Source organism: Mytilus californianus, unplaced genomic scaffold (assembly GCF_021869535.1).
Source record: "Mytilus californianus isolate M0D057914Y unplaced genomic scaffold, xbMytCali1.0.p SCAF_9, whole genome shotgun sequence".
In the NCBI taxonomy this organism is placed as follows: Eukaryota; Metazoa; Mollusca; class Bivalvia; order Mytilida; family Mytilidae; genus Mytilus; species Mytilus californianus.
The window spans coordinates 25,578,695-25,598,920 of record NW_026262745.1 but is presented as its reverse complement, the minus strand read 5'-3'; the positions used below and the strand labels follow the sequence as shown (position 1 = coordinate 25,598,920).

The window sequence follows — 20,226 nt, the reverse complement described above, 5'->3', positions numbered from 1 at the left end:
AACAATTAATCAATCATCTCAAATGTATAATTTCAGATCTCAGAGGCAAATAATGAACAATAAAGAGATTATTACAATGACTCTTGATTTACCGTCCCAATCCAAACCACTCCTTTACAACTGCTTTTGACAATAAAACAAAATAAAACTCTAATCACATAATGTAATTATTGTTTATGTAGAAATGGAAAGTAACCAATAATAAATCCCAAAGAATATTAGATAAATGTACATGAAGCAACAAAATTTTGTAATAATTTAACATATTTATCTCCCTTATCTTGAAAGAAAAAAGTAAATAAAAACATTTTGAACATCAACTAATCATGTTGAAAAGAACTTAATTAAGGAATTAAACATACAAAATTGATGTTAATATATAATTTAATTTTGGTTATTTGAATCTTTAGTTTATAATGAAACTTTCTAGCTATATATAGGTCATTATAATTTATTTATGTTCTAGAAAATGAACCATTACAATTTTTTTTTATATACTGAATCACTTGCTAAACTATGTCATAGCTAACAAAGACTTCATTCAATCAATTGATTATGTGAAAATTCCAATTATCCTGGAGGCTTTCTTAAGATCTGGAAGAAACAAACTTGGTGAGTTTAATTTTTCACTTTGAATCACCACAAGGGTTGACTGGGGTACAGAAATATGGTCATCCCTGGATTTCTCCCTTTCCAACAGTTAAACCCTTGCTTGAGTAGGGAGTCTGTTTGACTGTGCAGGATGTATAGATTCACAGGCATATCCAGTTGGAATCTGGAAGTTAAGTCAGATGCCACAAATCCTGCACAAAAAAAGACCCTTTTTAACAACTCTCTGAGGTGGCTTGTTGCAAGGAAAAATTTCTGCCCAAACCCAACATACCTTTCTTTTCCAGTGACAGTCAAAACTTTCTTGTCACCCAACCTGCAGAACCTACAGAATACCTATTATTAGCTCACCGTTCCGAAGGAACTGTGAGCTTTAGCCATCACTTGGCGTCCATCGTTGTCCGTCTGGTGTAAACTATTTCAAACATCTTCTCCTCTGAAACTACTGAACCAATTCCAACCAAACTTAAGCTGAATGATCCTTAAGGTATCTAAAATTAAGTTTGTGCTTTATTTTCTGTTTTCTGCTTATATCTCAAAAAACAAAGCAGTTAGAGCAAATCTGAAATGGGGTAAAAGTGTTCATTAGGTAAAGTTCTATCAGCCCTGAAATTTTCAGATGAATCTAATAACCCATTGTTTTACTAAATTGGTAATTTTAAGGAAATTTTGCAGTTTTTGGTTATTATCTTGAATAGTATTAATGATAAAGATAAACTGTAAACAGCAAATATGTTCAGCAAAGTAAGATCTACAAATAAGTTTCTATGACCAAAATTGTCAATTTACCCCTTAAATCGTTATTGCCCTTTAAGGACAATTTTACACAATTTGTTTATCATGTTTTCTAACTTTTAAAAATCTTCTCCTCTGAAACTACTAAACCAATTCCAACCAAACTTAAGCTTAATGATCCTTAGGGTATCTAGAATAAAGTTTGTGTTTTATTTTCTGTTTCGTCAAAAAACATGGCCACCATGGCTAAAAATTGAACATAGGGGTAAAATGCAGTTTTTGGCTTATATATCTCAAACACTTAAGCTAATAGAGCAAATCTATATATATATATATCTAAAAACCAAAGGAGTTAGAACAAATCTGACATGGGGTAAAAGTGTTCATTAGGTGAAGTTCTTATCAGCCCTGAAATTTTCAGATGAATCTAATAACCCTTTGTTGGGTTGCTGCCACTAAATAGGTAATTTTACAGCTCTTCTTTAAAAGCATGCAAAGCAAACCTTTGATCAACTTGCTTGCTATGTTTGTTTGGATGTTTGTAAACAAAAGGTAGGTAGTCTGTTTCAGTCTGTTTACTATATACTGGAATTTGATTGGACAATAAACATTAACTTCATTGCATGTCAATTTTTATTGTCTAATCAAATTCCAGTATATTCAAAACAGACTGAAACTCCGCCTACCTATTGTTTGCAAACATCCAAGCAAATGTAGCAAGCAAGTTGATCAAAGGTTTGCTTTGCATGCTTTTATAGAAGAGCTGTAAGGAAATTTTGCAGTTTTTGGTTATTATCTTGAATAGTATTAATGATAAAGATAAACTGTAGACAGCAAATATGTTCAGCAAAGTAAGATCTACAAATAAGTTTATATGACCAAAATTGTCAATTTACCCCTTAAGGACTATTGCCCTTTGAGGACAATTTTACACATTTTGTTTATCATGTTTTCCAACTTTAAAAAATCTTCTCCTCTGAAACTACGTACGGAACCAATTCCAACCAAACTTAAGCTGAATGATCCTTGGGGTATCTAGAATAAAGATTGTGTTTTATTTTCTGTTTCGTCAAAAACATGCTCGCCATGGCTAATATTAGAACATAGGGGTAAAATGCAGTTTTTGGCTAATATATCTCAAACACTTAAGCTAATAGAGCAAATCTGATGAGAGGTTAAAATGTTCATTAGGCCAAGTTCTATCAGCCATGAAATTTTCAGACAAATCTAACAGTCCATTGTTGGATTGCTGCCACTAAATTGGTAATTTTAAGGAATTTTGCAGTTTTTGGTTATTATCTTGAATATTATTTATAATAAAGATAAACTGTGAACAGCAAAAATGTTCAGCAAAGTAAGATCTACAAATAAGTTAATATGACCAAAATTGTCAAATGTGTCCTTAAGGAGTTATTGCCCTTTAAAGACAATTTTTCACAATTTGTTCATCTAGTTTGCTTACTTTAAAAAGTCTTTTCCTTTGAAACTGCTGAATCAATTTCAGCCAAACTTGGGCTGAATGAGTTTCAGAGTATCTAGTATAAATTTTGTATTTTATTTTCGTGTACGTCAAGAAACATAGCCACTATATACGGCTAAAATGGAACATAATAGTAAAATGTATTTCTTTGCTTTTGAAGAAAACATGACAGATACAAAGAACATCTCAATGGAATTTTTAAGCCGCTCATTAATATATATTAAAAAGCAAAAATAATCATTGATGAAAGATTTAAGCAAAAAATTACAGGTGAGCGATTCAGGCTCTTGAGAGCCTCTTGTTGTATTAATTGTTAATTTGTTCTCGCCCTGAATACACATGAAATAATTGCCACAGGACTTTAGTTTATGACAATCAAATTTAAAAAAAATATTCCTGATTTGTGATTTATTCATCTGACAGGGACAGATATAATATCCCTTATGGTTTTAATTTCCATCTTGAAGCCACTGTTGTTCTCTATTTAGTTTTACATTTTGCCAGTTAGACTTCTTTATAACATGCCTGTAGTGACTGATCCAGGATTTTCAAAAAGAGGAGCTTATGTTGGTCAATTTTTACGGCGGACTCATTTGCATTTGAGTGAATGGAACTGTTGGTGACAATTTAAAGGTTGTATTGTGAAATACATATTTACGATAGACTTAATGTGCTACTTTTGTGTTAATTAACAAACAAACTCTGGCATAAATTGTGGGAGTTCAATAACAATCCGAAAAAGATAGGATACAAATTCTGCACTATAAATCAAATTTGGATTTTTATGCCCCTGCCTTAGGTGAAAGGGGCATTAAGCGTTACCCTCGACTGTCCATCTTGCCGTCCCTCTTTCCGGCAGTCTTTCCGTCCGTCCCATTTTCGTTTCCCCACTCTAACTTAAGTTTTTCATATGCAAATTTTATGAAACTCATATACAATGCTAAGAACTACAACATGCAGACAAAGTTCCAATTTGGGCAGTGAGTGATTTACTGTTCTAGAGCAATGTCTCTTATTGCAAAGCTTGAGCGGGGGCATTCATGTCCTCAAACACATTCTTCTTTTATTGTGAAATTATTTTGATGATTTATAGATTTCATATTTTATTGAAAAATGATGTTTGTGCTTGAAAAAGATTTATTTCATACTGCTCGTTAATTTTCAATAAAATAAATCATAAGCATTCCTTTAATCTTAACCATATTTTTTTTTTAAAGATTACCGGTAGTAACTATTCGGTGAAATAGCCAACATATTCGTTATTTTAATGATTTTTTATAATACTTGAAAGAGTAATTAATTGACTAATCACCAAAAAAAATGCAGAGAGAAAAATCTGATATTGCAACTTCAAGAAAGATTAATTTTCAATGATTTAGTGGAAATTTAGAGATAGTATCAAAAGGGAATTTAAAAGTAGTGTTTTGAAAAAAGTTCCTGTCAAAATCACAAGATATAAAATTTGAAATTAGAAACAAATTTACAGAATTGATACATTTTAGGAGTACTGATAAAAAGGAATCTGTGTACCAGTATGTCATCTCGTAGTGTCAGGAAATCTGTACTCAGTGTGGAGCAGGACGAAGGAGTAGGAGCTAGAGTTAGGAGGAGTATTGGAAGAAGGGAGGTAATTCGCTAAGAAAATAAAACCAAATAGTTCACATGATGAGAGCAGGATTTAATTTCTATGTGAAAATAAGTGAATTGCAAACTCGCCTAAATACACCTTAAAAGTCAATTATGATTACACAGATATTTGTGAGAATGTTTGTCAACGTGTGTCTATCTTCCAGCTGTTGTTAAACAGGTGGACCAATATTAGTGAAGTGCTTGAAGCATTATTAACTCACCTGGCCAACAAGTCTTTGACAGATATTCTGCCATCCCTCTGCATTTATCATCCAACTGCCTTTTATCCTCTGTAAACTTTTTTTTAAATCTCACCACTGGACCAGTTGAAACCAAACTTGGTCACATAATCCATAGGGTGACAAGTTTCAAATGTGTTCCAGGTGTACCTGCCCATCAGTCAGCAGGGCAGCCATTATTACAAACACGATAAATATAACTTTTGGGTTAAATATCCACAACAGTTGGGTTTATTTCTACTTTCTTCATAATTGTTATATGTAATTGCCTATTCATAGTTAGTGTAATAAGAACACACTACACACTAGTTACAAATGAACCGAATATTGTTAGCTGGCAAATTTAATTTCTGACTAAATTACAACTATTGCAAATAAAAACCTAGTTTTTAATTGAGTTCAGCCTTTACCTATTGAAATGAAGCTTATTCTTTGTATCTGTTTTGTACTGAGAAGTTTCGTGTCCATGATAAGCATCAATACTGTTGACTTGCTTTTGACCATATCGCAGTTTGGGTTTAATTTATTGATAAACTTTTTTGAATGGGTTATATGGGGATTTAACAGTTGCAAAACATGATATAAGGTTTTATCAAAAGCTTTGATAGAATCATTTCGGAAAAGACCAGCAGTGAATGGAGTTCCCTGTTCTTTTTTATTTAAGAATTGAATGCTTCTTTTTGTAATTTTAATGGGATGTAAAGGCATTGACCAAGCACAGTTTGTTTCTGCGCTTCATTATAAAATGTGTGCATGATCAACGCTTTTACAATCCAATAAAATTACAAATCGAAGCCTTCAATTCTTATTATAACATTTTTATGCTACATTAATGAAATGATAAATTGTATAATTTTTTTGTATGTTTTCTGTTGCATTATTGTAGGATTGTCATGGGAAGCATGTGTAGTCATGAATGTTGCATTTTATTGGGAAATAAAATATAATTTTGGAATGCTTTGTTATTGATGGCACCCAATCAGAAGTACAAATTCTTATGAAACACATGTTAGGTAATTATTATGAATTGGGTTTCAAAAAGAATTTATTTAAATTACGGTCTCAAATGATTGCAAAAGACATAATGGACAAAAAGGACTGTGCAAAACATGAACAAATGTCTGTATATAATTTTAGATACCAAACTTAGATCCATTCTTGATGTTAGATGAGTTCAAAGGTGATGGGAAAGGAGGGTTTCCTGATCATCCACACAGAGGATTTGAAACTGTAAGTTGAAGCCAACACTCACTACTGAATTATTTGATTTGCTAGACAGTGTTAATGAATATTGTATTACAAGAATTATGTACAAATTATAAGTGTTACTTTATAGAGGCAAACAAACCGTATATGTTGTTTCAGAAAATATGTAATGGAAAGAATGAATCCTGGAGACAACAGCAAAAATTGCTTGTGGGCATTAAAAATCTCTTAGTTTTTATACGACCGCAAAAAAATTTTGCGGTCGTATATTGGTTTTGACGTCGTCGTCGTCGTCGTCCGAATACACATTGGTTTTCACACTCTAACTTTAGTTTAAGTGAATGGATCTCTATGAAATTTAACCATAAGGTTCAATACCACAAAAGGAAGGTTGGGATTGATTTTGGGGGTTATGGTACCAACAGTTAAGGAATAAGGGGCCAAAAAGGGGCCAAAAATAAGCATTTTTGTAACTTCCAGGCATAACTTGTGTGTTAGTGTATGGATCTCTCTGACATTGTACCACAAGGTTCCATATCACAAAGGGAATGCTGGGATTGATTTTGGGGGTAATTACCTTAAAATTTTAGGAAGTAGGGGCCAACAAAGGGGCAAAAAACAAGCATTTTACTAGTTTCATGATAATAACTTGTGTGTAAGTGTATGGATCTTTCTGAAATTGTACTACAAGGTTCCATATCACAAAGGGAAAGCTGGAATTGAGTTTGGGGGTAATTGCCCAAAACGTTTAGGAATAAGGGGCCAAAACGGGGCCAAAAATAAGCTTTTCTAGTTTCCAGACAATAACTTGTGTTCAAGTGTATGGATCTCTCTGAAATTGTACTACAAGGTTCAATATCACAAAGGGAAAGCTGGGTTTGAGTTTGGGGGTACGTTTAGGAATTTGGGGTCAAAAAGGGGCCTAAAAACAAGCATTTTTCTAGTTTCCAGACAATAACTTGTAATCAAGTGTATGGATCTCTCTGAAATTGTACTGCAAGGTACCATACCAAAAGGGAAGGCTGGGATTGAGTTTGGGGGTGATGAATCATAAGGGGGTTCAAAAAATTTGGGGGAGGGATTTTTTTTTCTTTAAAATTTTCCATTTTAAATTGGTTATTTCTGATTTATATATAAAAGCAAATAATAATGATATGGTTTGAATAGGTGAATTAAAATTTTTTAAGTTCTTAGACCACATTCATTCTGTGTCAGAAACCTATTCTGTGTCAAATATTTAAATGGGCCCAGTTTTCAAGTTGGTCCAAGTTGGGGTCCAAAATTAAAAGTTGTTTGATTTCATCAAAAATTGAATATATGGGGTTCTTTGATATGCTGAATCTGACCGTGTATTTTGATTTTTGGGCCCTGTTATCAAATTGGTCCACATTGAGGTCAAAAGGGTCCAAAATTAAACTTTGTTTGATTTCGTCAAAAATTGAATTCTTTGGATTCTTTGATATGCTGAATCTAACCATGTATTTAGATTTTGGATATTGGACCATAATAGGTAAATTAAAAAATTCTAAGTTCTTAGACCACATTCATTCTGTGTCAGAAACCTATGCTGTGTCAAATATTTAATCACAATCCAAATTCAGAGCTGTATCAAGCTTGAATGTTGTGTCCATACTTGCCCCAACTGTTCAGGGTTCGACCTCTGCAGTCGTATCAAGCTGCGCCCAGCGGAGCATTTTATTGGTAAATGTATACATGTTTAACTCAAATAATTCAAGCCCTTACTGACACTGATTAGCTCCCCCTTTCAATGGGTATCATAGTGAGCTGAATTGTTCATGCTTTTAAAATTAACATTGTCAAGATTTTACTTTTAAGTATTTATCAAATTGGCAAATACCAAACTACTTACAATTGGGCGGAGGACTACAGTCCACCAGCAACAGTATTGATCCAGTGGTAGTAATTCAGGTTCAACATACTACCAATAATGAAAAAGAAGTGTTATGGTTTATTAACTCATCACACAAAATTGTTACCAGTAATTGCACTCAACAAAACCAGTAGAAGAGGAACAGCACTATTTTGCTGTTCTTCCTCTTAAAAACAGACCAAAAACTCCCACCTCATTGCAAGTTCAAGACAGTCCCTTACATTATTGTATTTATTGTAGGTTAGCTACATAATAAAAGGGGGTGTACAACACGAAGATTTCTGTGGACACAAAGGTACACTAGATGATGGTGATGTTCAGGTATGAGAAAAAAATAGTTTTTTACATTATGTTTGTTATAACAAATGCAGGTTTAGTCAGTTGAACTCTGCACTCTGTTTTCTATGCCTTATTGTGGTTGAAATCCAGAAGATTTTGTTTACTTCGCAAAATTCCTGTTTTCAACCTAATTGGGGTGCAACTGAAAAAAATAATCCCTTTTCACACAGATATGCATGAACTTTTCATCTTGACATAATGATTTAATATTTGGAGCAAAAAAGGCCCATACGGAACTACTCTAAAATAAAATTCTTTCTTTAGATTTAAGAACAAAACTAAGACACAAGGGACCAAATTATGGTGGGTTTGCTTTTCCTTGAATTATAGATTGAATGTATATGACAGACAGATAATTATGATTTTTTATAATAAAGTTCTGTTCAAAGTCATTACAAGTAGCAATCATTTTAATCCTAATGGTAGATTTCAGTTTGCATTTTGTTCAGATGAGGAAAAGATTTGCCATTAAAGAATTTTTATGAGGAGATGTCATATTCCCTGTACAGATATATGGGAGTGGGACTGAAGTTATTTTTATTTTCTATAGTGGATGACAGCAGGTAGAGGAATTGTCCACAGTGAAATACCAAAGAATGGTATAACAGAACAACATGGTCTACAGTTGTGGGTCAATCTAGCTCATAAAGATAAAATGATAGATCCTACATACCAAGAATTGAAAGACAAGGACATCCCAAAGACAAAACAAAATGGTGTCAGGGTCAAGGTCATAGCTGGTGAATCCTTAGGAATTAAGGTTTATAACTTTTATTTGTTTAACATGTTTGATTTACTGACTCATATATTGCATATCGAGTGATAACTGTGGTGTTTGAAGATGCTGCAAATGACAACAACAAAAATGAATTACTAAAGCAGCAAATATGAAAATACTGTCAACCATGATGGACAGAAACAGATATTCAGGAAAAATATTTAGTCTGAAACAAGTAAAAGAAATGAAATGTCCAGGAAGGTGGTTCCTATTCATTATATGACACTTGTCTTAATGCCCGAGAAACAAGCATGTAACATTTATAATGTAAAATGTTTAATTTTATTTCTTGCAAAAACCTACTTTTATTAGGCAGATGCCATTTCATTTAAACAAAGGGGAAGGAAAAAAATAGTAAGAACTTTATATTCCCATTTTAGCTTTAAACATGATTTTGTGTAGATCTCTTCTACAGATGTCGTTTAGTAAATTGTATTTTAAATGAATTTTTGTATTGTCTTCCAGTCAAGCATATTTACCAGAACTCCTACAATGTATTTAGACTTCAAGTTGGATCAAGGAGCTGTGTTAAACCAACCAATCCCTACAGAATGGAATGCTTTTATTTATACATTGGCAGGAAAAGTTTGTATAGGTATGGATCAGTTTTGTTGTTAAATGAGTATATAAGTTGATGATAAAAAGATTCTAGATTAATCTCAGAAAAATTGTTTGAATAGTATATTGATTTATTTATTTAATTTTGATGTCTCTGATGAAGAACCGAACTCTGTTTTATTATGCCCCACCTAAGGGTATTATGTTTTTTGGTCTGTACGTCCATTTAATTGTCCGTTCGTCTGTCTGTTCGTTCGTCAATCTGTCCCGCTTTAGGTTAAAGTTTTTGGTCAAGGTAGTTTTTGATGAAGTTGAAGTCCAATCAACTTGAAACTTAGTACACATGTTCCCTATCATATGATCTTTCTAATTTTAATGCCAATTTAGAGTTTTGACCCCAATTTCACAGTCCACTGAACATAGAAAATGATAGTGCGAGTGGGGCATCCATGTACTATGGACACATTCTTGTTTATTCATAATTTTTATAGAATATTGGTAATTTTGAGTTTGACATATTAAATAGACATTTGTCTAATGTTGAAGTTTGTGGTTTTTAACTTTTAGATGTTTCGTTTTTTTTAATGTGTCAATAGGTTGCTATCTCGTCACAAACATCCTGCATTTCATTTTATTTAATTTAATTTTTTTTTCCAAATTAGAAATGAATATCTCTTAAAACTATAAATTATAATGTTTGAAAATGGTAGGCAGAGGATAAATGTTAATTTGTTTGTCCAGGTTACTTGAGGGATGAGAAACTAGAAACATTTTTATATGACCTTAGTCACTTAACTTTAAGAATAATAAAAGAAGTTAGTCTGCTACCATATGAAAATGTTTTATGGAGAGCAGTATTTACATTAATGTAGAAGTGTAACTGGTGACAAATGTAGAAACTTATTTTTAACTATAAAATTTTTTTTTCAACAAACATGCCAATATGTATGGTACTTACATTTGAAACATCATAGGCTGAAGAAAAATATTATCTGTTAAAAAGTAAGGTTGATTTGATTCCCACTTCAGTCATTTCATAAAGTTGCTACTATACAATGTGTATAATTTTGATGTACATGACGTGAATTTTCACTACTCTTCATTAAATCACAGCAATTGGTTTAACCAGCTAAAGTTATTATACTAAAAATAAAGATTCTTTTAAAATTATTAATTGTTCCTAATTAGTCAAACCCTATACTCTGGCATGGAACAAAAAATGAGAGGAATACAACCTGAATCATTGGTGTACATGATCTTATGGCAGAATGCTTATCAATTTGTTTTACATGATGTATATTTGGTTTATGTTTCAAAAAGAAACTATAGACCCTTTTACAGGTGTCCTTTATTGATAGCCTGAATTTGATTTAAAATTACAAATTGATACGAGTTATTCAACTTCCTAGCATGTAGTACTTCTATAATAGCTACTGAAAAGTAGAAGATATAGATTTGTTACTAAAATACTGAAATATTTTCAGCTTTTTTGTTAGAGAGTTAATTTGTAAGAGGAACTGAAGTCACAATATTATATCAACCAAATATTGCATTGAAATTAACAGGGAATAACTGCTTCTCATCATTACCCTTTATTTGTAAGTAATATATATGTGAACCAGGAATTCCAGTGTTCAAGGAAATACCAATTTCTTATATGCTTGTACACTGAATTGATCACAACCACGAAATCAAGTACATGTATGAACAAAAATATAATTTTTCTTCAATCCTTAAAAATTTGTACCAACAAAACTAAATTAGTCCACAGTATCCTATTCATATTGCTGTAGAAAATTTTCCAATATTAATAGCAATTACTTTTTCTTTCTGATTATAAGGTAAGGAAGATAGCGCCGGAGAATATGACCCTCATCATACCGTGGTGTTAGAACAGAATGGTGACCATGTTACAGTGGAAAATAAGGTAAGGGAACTTTGATTATAAAGTAAGGGAGAAAGCCCTGGAGAGTATGACCCTCATCATACTGTGGTGTTAGAACAGAATGGTGACCACATTAGAGTGGAAAATAAGGTAAGGGAACTTTGATTATAAGATAAGGAAGATAGCCCTGGAGAGTATGACTCTCATCATACCGTGGTGTTAGAACAGAATGGTGACCATGTTACAGTGGAAAATAAGGTAAGGGAACTTTGATTATAAGGTAAGGAAGAAAGCCCTGGAGAGTATGACCCTCATCATACCGTGGTGTTAGAACAGAATGGTGACCATGTTACAGTGGAAAATAAGGTAAGGGAACTTTGATTATAAGGTTAGGAAGAAAGCCCTGGAGAGTATGACCCTCATCATACCGTGGTGTTAGAACAGAATGGTGACCATGTTACAGTGGAAAATAAGGTAAGGGAACTTTGATTATAAGGTAAGGAAGAAAGCCCTGGAGAGTATGACCCTCATCATACCGTGGTGTTAGAACAGAATGGTGACCATGTTACAGTGGAAAATAAGGTAAGGGAACTTTGATTATAAGGTAAGGAAGAAAGCCCTGGAGAGTATGACCCTCATCATACCGTGGTGTTAGAACAGAATGGTGACCATGTTACAGTGGAAAATAAGGTAAGGGAACTTTGATTATAAGGTAAGGAAGAAAGCCCTGGAGAGTATGACCCTCATCATACCGTGGTGTTAGAACAGAATGGTGACCATGTTACAGTGGAAAATAAGGTAAGGGAACTTTGATTATAAGGTAAGGAAGAAAGCCCTGGAGAGTATGACCCTCATCATACTGTGGTGTTAGAACAGAATGGTGACCATGTTACAGTGGAAAATAAGGTAAGGGAACTTTGATTATAAGGTAAGGAAGAAAGCCCTGGAGAGTATGACCCTCATCATACCGTGGTGTTAGAACAGAATGGTGACCATATTAGAGTGGAAAATAAGGTAAGGGAACTTTGATTATAAGGTAAGGAAGAAAGCCCTGGAGAGTATGACCCTCATCATACCGTGGTGTTAGAACAGAATGGTGACCATGTTACAGTGGAAAATAAGGTAAGGGAACTTTGATTATAAGGTAAGGAAGAAAGCCCTGGAGAGTATGACCCTCATCATACCGTGGTGTTAGAACAGAATGGTGACCATGTTACAGTGGAAAATAAGGTAAGGGAACTTTGATTATAAGGTAAGGGAGATAGCGCTGGAGACAACTCTGAAAATTAAAGCTTGGGTAGTAAAAATTTCCTTAAAACAGATATTACATCAAAATGTCACTTAAAATCAGCTGATGATGTTTGCACTTGTCACAATTATCTAAGGAAAGCATGTTTGATTGTACATGGTTGAGGGGAGATAAATCACACTATTTTTGAGGCATCTTTTGTGGAACAAAGAATAAATGCAAGTTTTATTTCAAATCTTTCTTACTATTTATTTTTGTTTCATGTTAATGTTACTTAAATACTGTTGTTTGTGGTAAAGTTTTCTAAAAAGATATAAAATTAATTAATTAATATTGTTCTCATTGGTGTAAAAAAATTAATTAAAAGGGAGATTATCAGATAAATACTGGAGATAATTTTAAACCACCGACCAGAAACGAACCAATGCATATAGAAGAACTGCTAACCATATTTTTAGAATGTACCTCAAAATGAAAAAGTAACAAAAAGTACACACAGAATAGGAAAAACGACGAAAATTAATAGAATATAACTAAGAAATAGATATGGAAGATCTGCCATGTGCAATGGTATAGTTTCACATACTTTAGATTTGACAAACAGTGATGTTGAAGTATGACTTGAAATTGTTGTGCTGTCTGTATAAGACACAAATGATGCCCCCGCCTGACCATAAGAAATTATAAATTTAACACTAAGTATGATGATCTATCTTTCATTTTTATTCTGAATGTCTACACTTGTAGGACTGCATGTCCAACTTTCCAGTTTTAGTAGTCACCAAATTAAAATTTCTATTTCCAGTGGTCACCAAGTTCAACTTTCCGGTATTGATTAAATATTTGACAATACTAAAAAGTCTTAATTATTGCATTAGGGATATTAAACTGTAATAGTACAAACCATGTTTTCAATTATATAGCAAGAGAGAAGGAAATGAAGTCCAACTACCAGTTTTTGTGAATATCTTACATCCCCCTCCCTTTCTGACTTTTAGTACAAAAAAATGACCAAATCCAAACACCTGGCATTTTGAGAATATTTGAAATGAACAAAATCAAAATCTTGGGACATGCACAATTCCATTATATGTACAAACATCCTAAAATTTTTGAATCTGTAGATCAAAAACTGCAGGAGATAACCAGACTAGGCATTTTAAGAATATTTGAAAAAAATCAAAATCCTATGGACATGTGCACCTCTTTTATGTGTAGAAACATCCTAAAATATATTAAAGCTGTATCTCAAAAACTGTAGAAGATAGCTGGACATATCATGTATTTATATCCAGACAGATGGACAGGCGGACAGACAGGGGTAAATCAATATGCCCTACAACATTTTGTTGCGGGGGCATAAAAAGGAGGAACGACAAGACTAATGGGATGTTTTCAAATCTTATAGGTCACAACAAATAAATCTAATGGAGCAAAGGGAAAAATCTGATATCAATTAGATTGGAGAACAGACAAATAAAAATGTTTTGATAAAACACCTTTGATTATCTGAAGTGCAGAACAATGGTATTCATTAATTTCTTAAATTAAGGTTTTGATTGAATTTTGAAATATGTTGAATTATTTTTTTCAGAATTCAGAAGTTGCACATTTTCTATTGATAGCAGGACTACCTTTAAAGGAACCAATAAAAAAACATGGTAAACACTTTTGAGTTTTTATTATATCATAACATCTGTTGATGAAGAACAAACTATATTGTATAACAATAATTTTTTATGCATTTCAAAGACAGACAAATTATGGTATACCAATTTCCATCAATCTGTCCATCTGTGCCTATTCACAGGTAACTCAAGTATGTTTTTACAAATCCTTACAAAATTTACAAAATTTTATGTTCTAAAATAAAACTACTTTTTGATTTTAAGATTTTTATTTCCAGAGTTATGAGACTTTAATTGTAAAAACTAGGCAGTTTTTCATATGTTTCATTATTTCACAAATGTCAAACTAAGTAGGACAGAAGCAAACATGTCAAAATAGTTTTTCTGTCACTTCTCTGATCTAAAGAAAATTGACTGTATCTGATATAAAAAGCTCATATGCACTTAAAATTTTACACTATCTGCCTTGCCAAAAGATATTATAATTCGGTGTGGTGTCATGTAGAAAAAAAAAAGAGAAAAAAATCAATAGACATGCTAAATATACTCCCATTCCTTTAAGTTGCATTCATACAAAATTGAAAGTCATGTATTTTTTTGTTGTTGTGACATTTCTGATTAATCCTTCACACTACATTTCTGAAATAGTGATCCAAAAAGAAAACAAAATTTAGACTTAACTTACATATTACATACAACACGACAGGTGCCACATGTGGAACGGGATCTGCTTACCCTTCCGGAGCACCTGAGATCACCCCCGGACTTTAGTGGGGTTCGTGTTGCTCAGTATTTAGTTTTCTATGTTGTGTTTTGTGTACTGTTGGTCTTTTTCTTTTTTAGCCATGGTATTGTCAGTTTATTTTTGACTTATGAGTTTGAATGACCCTTTGGTATCTTTCGCCTCTCTTTTAAACACCAAAGGATAGTGTGTACTTGTAGTTGAGCCAATATCCCATTGGAAAATCACGTGCAGCTGTTAGTGTTGTAACTTGTACCTCCATAAAAGTCACAATTCACTGTGATTCATATCTATATAAAGTTCTTACAAGCAAAAAATATTTTTAGCATAATGTTATGCTGTGTTACCATGGTTTTCAAAACATGTATGAAATTAGTGACAACAAATAAATAGATAAAACAAATTTTAATACACAAGTCCATTTTACTTTCAGGACCATTTGTGATGACAACCGATGAGGAGATAGAACAAGCTATATCAGACTACAGAAATGGAAGAAACGGATTTGAAAAAGCACTGACTTGGCAATCAAAGTATATGAAAAAACAGAAAAAGAAAATGTAACATACATTTGCCTGACACTTTTTAATTGTTATTATTTTTTTTATGTTGTTTACATTGTTTGTATGCATTCTTCTAATTTGTGATTTGAAGACATGTAAAATTATTTGTAACTAAGTCTGTTATACTACCGCAAAATTTTTGCATTCGTATAATGTTATGACGTTGTCAGCGTCATCGTTGTTGTTGTCCGAAGACATTTGGTTTCAAGACAATAACTTGAGAATAACTGTATGGATCTCTATGAAATTGTACCACAAGGCTCCATACCTCAAAAGGAAGGTTGGGATTGATTTTTAGGGTCATGACCCAAACTGTTCAGGAATTGGGGGCCAAAAAAACAAGGATTTTCTGGTTTCCGGACAATAACTTGAGTATAAGTTTATGGATCTCTATGAAATTGTACCACAAGGTTCCATTGATTTTGGGGGTTATGGCCCTAACCGTTTAAAAAAAAGGGGCCAAAAACAATACTTTTCTAATACTTTGTATAAATTGCACATTTTAATGTGGTTTAATTCAAAGTCTTGAATTCTTAGGGTTCTTTAATATGCTGAATCTAACCGTGTATTTAGATTTTGAATTTTGGGCCCTGTTTTTCAAATTTATCCACATTAAGGTCCACAGGGTCCAAAATTAAACTTTGATTTCATAAAAAATTGAATTTTTGGTGTTCTTTAATATACCGAATTTAACAGTGTATTTAGATTTTTAATTTTAGGGCCCTTTTTCAAATTGGTTCACATTCAGGTCCAAAGGGTCCAAAATTGACCTTTGTTTAAAGTAAAAATAAATTGAATTCTTGGGGTTCCTTGATATGCTGAATCTATCCGTGTACTTTAGATTTTGAATTTTGGGACAGGTTTTCAATTTCACATTAAGGTCCAAAGTGTCCAAAATTAAACTTAGTTTGATTTTAACAGAAATTGCATTCAAGGGGTTCTTTGATATGCTGAATCTAAACATGGCTTTAGATTTTGGATTTTGGGCCCAGTTTTTGAATTGATCCAAATCTGAGTCCAAAATTCAACTCTGATTTAAACAAACATATGGGGTTCTTTGATATGCTGAAACTAACTGTGTATTAAGATTTTGGATTACAGGCCCGTTATCAAATTGGTTTGAGGTCCAAAATTAAACTTTGTTTGATTTCATCAAAAATTGAATTCTTAGGGTTCTTTGATATGCTGATAACCATGTATTTAGATTTTGGATATTGAACCATAATAGGTAAATGTCCAATTTCAAATTTTTAAGTTCTAAGACCACATTCATTCTATGTCAAAAACTATGCCATGTCAAATATATAATCACAATCCAAATTCAGAGCTGTATTGCACAACTAATAGAAATTGAAAGTAGAATCATAGTTAAAAATAGATATAGCATCAAATCTAATTTCAGAGAAGAAATTATGTATAAATTTAGTTTGAAATTTACTGTCCATTATCAGATAATTTGGAAAATAATCAAAGGTTAGTTTTATAAAAAATTTTAAAGACATTGTATAAATGATGAATGATATTTTGGAAATTGTTATTTTCATTTTTTTTTTTAATTTTGAAGAACTATGTGGTAGGTTTGTTTGTTATTCTGTATAAATTAATTTTCAGAATGCTAAATATATATATATTTTTTGATGAAGCGAAACCCTTTAAAAACTTAGCTTATATTGTCCATTAATAAATAAATTAATTAAATTCTTGGTGTACTGGATATGCTGAATCTAACTGTTTATTTAAATTTTGGATATTGGACCATAATAGGTAAAAGTCCAATTTCAAATTTTTCAGTTCTTTGACCACATTCATTCTGTGTCACAAACCTATGCTGTGTCAAATATAAAATCACAATCCAATTTCAGAGCTGTATCAAGCTTGAATGTAGTGTCCATACTTGCACCAACTGTTCAGGGTTCAACCTCTGCGGTCATATCAAGCTGTGCCTAGCAGAGCATTTTATTATTTATTTTGCAGATATTTTGAATTTTACTGAATAATTTCAGAAATGCACCACTAATATTAAGTTATTTGAATTAAAATCATCTGATGTTCTTGAAAAATTCACCAAGGTGAACCATATATTAACTTATTGCAACTGGAATTAATAGCACTTCAATTTGTGAAAATGAAAAATTGCCTTATTTTCATTGTTGGTAATAATGATAAAATATCTTCTATTTTATCTGTTATTTGTCAAGAGTTTTAACATTAATCTGAAACAATTGTAGGTTTGTATGTCTTTTAATCCAATTTTTTTGGAACTCTTTTCAAATATTTAACTTTGACATTCTTTTATATTCAATCTGAAATGCATCTCTAAAGTATTATTTTTGTAAGTCATTATGTCTGATAACTGTACTGTGTTTAACCTATAGTACTTTTTTCTAACCATCTTACCATGTCCAATCTGTTGTTGATCCTTTAGCTTTAGTCCTGAAAATGTCCCAAAAATGTTTGATTGAAAAGTCAGGGAATTAGAATTTTTATTCATCACGTTCACAGTAATAATAGCAAATATCATATCAGTATAAGCATAATATGTTCTTACACACAGAATTGAAACAAAAGTTTCAGTCACATTGTATTTTTTTGGTTTATACAGATTTCTCTTGATCTATAAACATCTACATTTATGTTAACCTTGTTAAATGTTGAGTGCCTCAGCTATGTCTAGTTCTGTTACATGAAAAGTTGTTTGTTGTTAATAAAAATGGTATCATATAGTTATTTCATATGTATATATGAAAAATCAGCCTAAATTTGATTTGAAAAAGTTTTATTCATAGTTTTAATAAAATATATCTTAAAACCTGCTCATCTAGGATAAGAAGTGCCACTCAAAGTACAGTATACATCCTAAAACATACCATGTAATGTCATTGACCTTGTAACCACTCTTATACATACTCATGCATGTTTTATGCACCATATTGAAATTTAAAAGCAAGTGAAAAACGTACATAATTTTGTTTTTCTAACCAAAACTTGATCATTTTGGTGTAGCAATTTTCCCCTGTTTAGTTCACATTGGTGTACCAATTGAAACTTGAAAATCCTATGTTTGGTTTAAATTGTTTCTGATTTATCACGGAAGATTATAAGAAATAAATCATGATAGAAGACAGAAGACATGAAATGTTAAATGTCGGTCAAATCATACATCTAAGATTTGTAATTGATGTCTTCAAGCATGGCTGTCATTCTAACTAGAAATAGAAATTTTACAAAAATTCAAATAGAATTACTGAAAAAAATATGTGAAGGATACATTTATGATACTCTTAAAGAACTGAGTTGGTGACCCAATCAATCTTCTTCATCAGTTGAAGTCATCTGTTGCAGCTTTATTTTTTGGGGAAAATCTTCTCTGAAAAACAGGACCCATTTCACCCAAATTTGAGCTGATTGAATCTTTGGATATCCAATATAAAGCTTATGTTTTGTTCCTGCCAATCAACCAATTGGCCTCTCTGGCTAAAAATAGAATATATGGGGAAAATTCAAAGAAAATGTTCATTATGTTAAAAACCATCAGAGATAGAGAAAATGTGACTGGAAAAAAATGTTCTGAATCACAAGATTTAGAGAAAATCTCATGGGACAATGTCAAGGTCTACCTACTCTGCATTTCCACTAAAATTATCAGATGACTTCTTATTGAAGCCTTTAAATTAAATTTTTTTACCAATTTTCGTGGGGTTTTTTGGTACTATCTCAAACACCTACAATAGAAAAGTAGAAAATTTAAACAGCAAAACAGATGAACAATGCAAGGTCAACAAAAATCCTCATATGACTTAAACCAACAAATGACTCTTTTTTTAAAATCATTGTTCTTAAAAGAGAGGCGAAAGATACCAAAGGGACAAAAATTTTCAAAAGACAAAGAACAGTATACAAAACACAACAACGAAGACTAAAATCTGAGCAACATTCTAAAACAGGGGCTGATCTCAGGTGCTCCGGTCGGATATGCTCCATATGTGACACTTGTCATGTTACTCCTATAAAATATTTGTATACGTTATATCAAGCGATTAATCACTAAATAACAGATTGGTAATATTGACTCTTATCTAACCCTAAGTCATCACCAAATTCATAAACCCTCTGTCAACTAAATTTTCTAACCCTGAAACTTAACTGAATGTGAAATTTTGAAATTGAAACACTTTTTTCATGACAAAGGATAGACAAGACAATAACCGTAATGAACACCACATGCATTCAAAAACAAAGAAAGAACAAAACTAAAAACCAAAGCAACACAAACCCCGTGAAACAAAACTAGGGGTGATCTCAGGTGCTCGGAAGGGTTAGCAGATCCTGCTCCACCTGATTATGGCAACCGTTGTGTTGCTCATGTAAGACAAAGTACAAACCCGGTGATAAGTCTAATTCGGTAGGTCACGTTCGAGGAAAAGAGGATGGGATTGTTGTTACGACAATTGGAACATCGTCATCTGTGAAACAGATATTCCATAACGGTCAACCAACTCGTGATGGCGTCCGTAAAATTTCCGAAGGGATGATTTAAACTTCACCACTTGGGACTCTTGGTTTGAAAGCTTCCTTGTAAGCAGCAACCTTCTATCAAGAAAATCTTGATAGGAAATGCAAGCTCTGGAATATCGTATCAACTGGGATATATTTACTCCATATGCAGGCGCTGTTGGAATGTTGCTTCATATAAAT

At 32.3% G+C, this 20,226-nt stretch overlaps 1 protein-coding gene across 8 annotated transcripts; it reads left to right on the top strand.

Moving 5' to 3' along the window:
• The first annotated feature begins 297 nt into the window (after nt 1–297).
• LOC127715289 (pirin-like) lies at nt 298–18,252 on the top strand. 8 transcript variants are annotated; one of them, XM_052221337.1, is made up of 9 exons: nt 298–612; nt 4,327–4,451; nt 5,830–5,922; nt 8,030–8,110; nt 8,679–8,888; nt 9,372–9,501; nt 12,386–12,471; nt 14,193–14,259; nt 15,402–18,252. In XM_052221337.1, the coding sequence occupies exons 2-9, from the start codon at nt 4,359–4,361 to the stop codon at nt 15,530–15,532; spliced, it is 891 nt and encodes a 296-aa protein (XP_052077297.1). In that variant the 5' UTR covers nt 298–612; nt 4,327–4,358; the 3' UTR covers nt 15,533–18,252. The 8 variants fall into 8 exon arrangements, with proteins under 8 accessions (XP_052077297.1, XP_052077292.1, XP_052077293.1 ...); XM_052221332.1 differs by lacking the exon at nt 12,386–12,471 and adding an exon at nt 12,278–12,363; XM_052221333.1 differs by lacking the exon at nt 12,386–12,471 and adding an exon at nt 12,062–12,147.
• The last annotated feature ends 1,974 nt before the right edge of the window (nt 18,253–20,226 follow it).